General features: G+C 38.6%; 1 protein-coding gene across 1 annotated transcript in view; it reads left to right on the top strand.

The window, feature by feature from the left end:
- Positions 1-389: 389 nt before the first annotated feature.
- LOC108667078 (lipid droplet-regulating VLDL assembly factor AUP1) overlaps positions 390-3,467 on the top strand; it is a 20,468-nt gene continuing 17,390 nt past the window's right edge. Inside the window, exon 1 of the mRNA XM_047883926.1 lies at positions 390-506. Within this exon, the coding sequence (XP_047739882.1) occupies positions 469-506 (38 nt within the window). The 5' untranslated portion in view covers positions 390-468. The remainder of the gene's footprint in view (positions 507-3,467) is intronic.

The raw sequence follows: 3,467 nt of genomic DNA, 5'->3' as shown, positions 1-3,467 counted from the left end.
TCATGGGAATGACGGGTTTATTTACGTTTCTCGATCTACGTGACGCAACAAGAAAGCTGAACTGAAAGACGGAACTTCTCGTGGGTCAACCTTATATAGTTCAACCATGTATACTAGTTCAACCATGAAATACAACAGTCATCATTTTAATGCGGCAACCACTCCAGATAAAATGATGACGAAACGACGTTATCATTCACCTGTATCGAAATGAACATAAAATAGTATCGTTGGCTACACTTTATTATTGATTAGATAGCTAATTAAAAATCTAAATAATCACAGAACTATCACTGCTCATGGAATATCAGCTGAAAATTACAATTTAGAAATAAAAATAAATTTTCATAAAGTTCTCACATCCACACGTCCGCCACCCGCATTTTAAAATCGAACGAGTTCATGTGATGGCAGTTGCTTCCGCTCATATGTAGTGTCGTGTGTCGTCTCTCCTAAATTCATTCCAAAATGTCAGCTACAATCGAAAAATTATTTCATAAAGACAGGTATGGTTACGAATAATGTTCATTATTTTACTTCAGTAATGTGTTTATTACTGGTATTTTGCTTTTCTAATTCCTACGGTATTACGGAAGACGAGTCAAGAGTAAACACCAATTAGATTATTAGGGTAGTACCTAGGCTAATCAAATAGGTAGGTTACTAAACTAAGGTTAGGCTAATCATGTTGGCAAACCAGCAGATTTTTCACCTCTATAAATGTTGCCAAATGCCAATCATCCTTTTTGACTTTGACAAGGGCAAAATAAAATAAGGAAAAATAGGCAAAATCATTAGCATCTTGATCTTCAGCCATGGTCACTATTGTATTGGTCAGGAAGATGTGCCAGGTGCGCGGGAATTTATTTTGTCATTTTAACGACCTGTGCGGTGCGCCGTACTATGCTGGTAAAAAAATGTGCCGTACTTTAGAAAGCTAAAATAGTTCTACTATTTTAGTCGACAATATACGCAAGTATATTGACTACGCGAGTCGAACTGACAATAATAAAATGTAAGACATGTCCGGGTTACTTCTGACTCATCCGCTTGTCCGCCTTGCCGGATACGGAACGTACGGTAATCGTAAACTGCGGCTGTTATACATACGAAATGTAAACAGACGGTGTTCAGTGTTGCCATATGACTTTGGAGAAAATTTCTTCTAAAATAAAGTTCTAGATTTCTCATTCACCAAATTTCCGTATCAAGAAAAATCATATATTATTGAAAGATAATTAAAGGCATACTGTACTGAGTAGGGTAAATGCGGAATATTCCGACATCGTAGGTAATTCCCCAACTGGAAATTTAAGGTACCGAACAGAGGTACTCAAATTAGAAAATGTCACGGAATTGCTCAAAAAAGGTTTCGCATGGATTTGGTTGAAGTTCATGGCACTTCTCACGGAATTGATAAATAGAATCAACACGTTGAATAACATCTAAATTTAGAATAAAACAATTGTTCCTTTATAAGTTCATTGCCTCAATAATAAAATCTAGGAACGTGCATAAATGATAAATAGTTTTACTGTATACGTAGTTTTCGTCGTGCCGTAGCTACCGGCCTGCCGCCTGCCCGGTCACTTCCTGGAACGACGGACAACAAGCACGCAGACGGTGGATCCTCTTCCTACACCTATAATACGGACGTGTGGGGATAAACTGTTTTCAATCTTTATTAATTTCTGCAGGTTTACATTTTTTTAATATTATACGATGCTTTTTACGGAAAAATGTTCTCCACACTAATAATATTAAGACCCGAACATTAAAAACGAAGCAATTTACCATTTAAACGCAGTCATTTTTTGGCATCTATTGACAGTATACATGATTTCTTACCAAGTTGAAGATTACTTATTATGACAAAGAAAAAAAACGCTGATACTTGTTTTCACGTCAAATTTGATTCTCGAGCAATAAGACATGAATGACCCTCATGGTAGGTAGGTACTGTATTAGATGAAAGTTTTCGTATTTCGATGATTCATTTATGATCATGACTTTACTTCCCGCTATGAACTTAGTTCATTTTGTCACTGCAATAAAGGCAGAAAATAAAAAATCACGTAATTCAAAGACAGTTATTGAAAAAGTGAAGTGATTCCGTTATGAAGTTATCCGCCTAAGTGAGCATCATAATAGTACGATATTGAGGCAATAGCCTATTTAGTAACCTTCAACCATTCTTACCGCATGTGCTGGTTCTAACAGAAACCGATCATCCTTATTTCTAAAGAATACTGCAACATAACATCAAGGTGATAAGTTCACATTTTGTCAGGGATGCGCCCTTTCTCCGTCTTGAGACGTTTCACAATAGCTGATGCACCGTAGTTTAAGCGTGTGTAGGGGACAGAGTGCTTAGATTGGTGCAATTTTGCTGCATCCGTAATGAAATCCATTACGCCTAGCGAAGATAGCGGGCAGTGCCAATCTACTTTTGTACGGTTCACTAATACATCATTTGACTGTCCACCATGTTGAATTTGCGCTTTCATGACCGAATAAAGACTTTCAACGATCGCCTCACAGCCTCCTTTGGCCAGTGCAATGTCGAAAGCTAGACAGAAAGGCTTTCCGATTTTCGTGTAAATGTAGGACTCGAGGTACATTACTGAAATTAATTTTTTTTCTTTGAAGGTGAGCCTGAGGCTTGACTCATTTAATTTACACGAGAAAGTCTGATCGAACTTCCCCATCTGACAATTGGACTCCGGAGAGAATGCTTCTGGCCTGCTGCCATCATAAGCATCATCAGACTTGAAAATTTCCTTCCTCACTGACGAGGCTTCGGGCGACTCTGACCANGCATGGTGCCCAGCCCTGTGGCTGGTGGAGTGGTGGGTGACAAATTCGGGCATTTGAGGGGAGTCGGAGCATTTAGGTCAAAAATAGACAATTTTGACTTTTCCAGTTTTTAGGCTCACTTTAAGTTTAACTTTAAGGGTCCAGGGTAAGACTTGCCAAGTTGCCCATTTACCTAGGTATGAAATAAGAACCAACACCAGGTGACCAGGGGCCACGGGCCCACGGCTAGGTATAAACTAAAAAAACTGTGTTGTAATACATCCATGCGACAACATTTCTTCTTGCTTTGAGTCACCGACATGTGGAACAGCCTCCCTGATAGCATTGTTGATGCTCTGACTCTGAGTATGAATGCCTTCGAGAACAGACTAGACATAAGTTAAAAATTCAGTATGGAATTTTCAATTCTGTATACTGTGTATACTGTATAGGTAATACTACCGTAATAGGGTAAACGTGGCATATTCTGACATTGTAGGTAATTCCATCACCTCTCCACTCTCCAGCTTTTCCTTTATATTAAGCTTTGTTTTAGTTCCATGCGTTCATTGATGGTTGAAATGGTGACGTCATACATTTGCATGTCGAAATACTGCAAAAACACTAGGTCTTGGCCATCTAGTGGGAAAATATTGAGATCCAAAGAGAGA

This window comes from Hyalella azteca, unplaced genomic scaffold, assembly GCF_000764305.2.
Source record: "Hyalella azteca isolate HAZT.00-mixed unplaced genomic scaffold, Hazt_2.0.2 contig14048, whole genome shotgun sequence".
Classification (NCBI taxonomy): domain Eukaryota; kingdom Metazoa; phylum Arthropoda; class Malacostraca; order Amphipoda; family Hyalellidae; genus Hyalella; species Hyalella azteca.
This window is presented reverse-complemented; position numbering and strand designations above follow the sequence as displayed.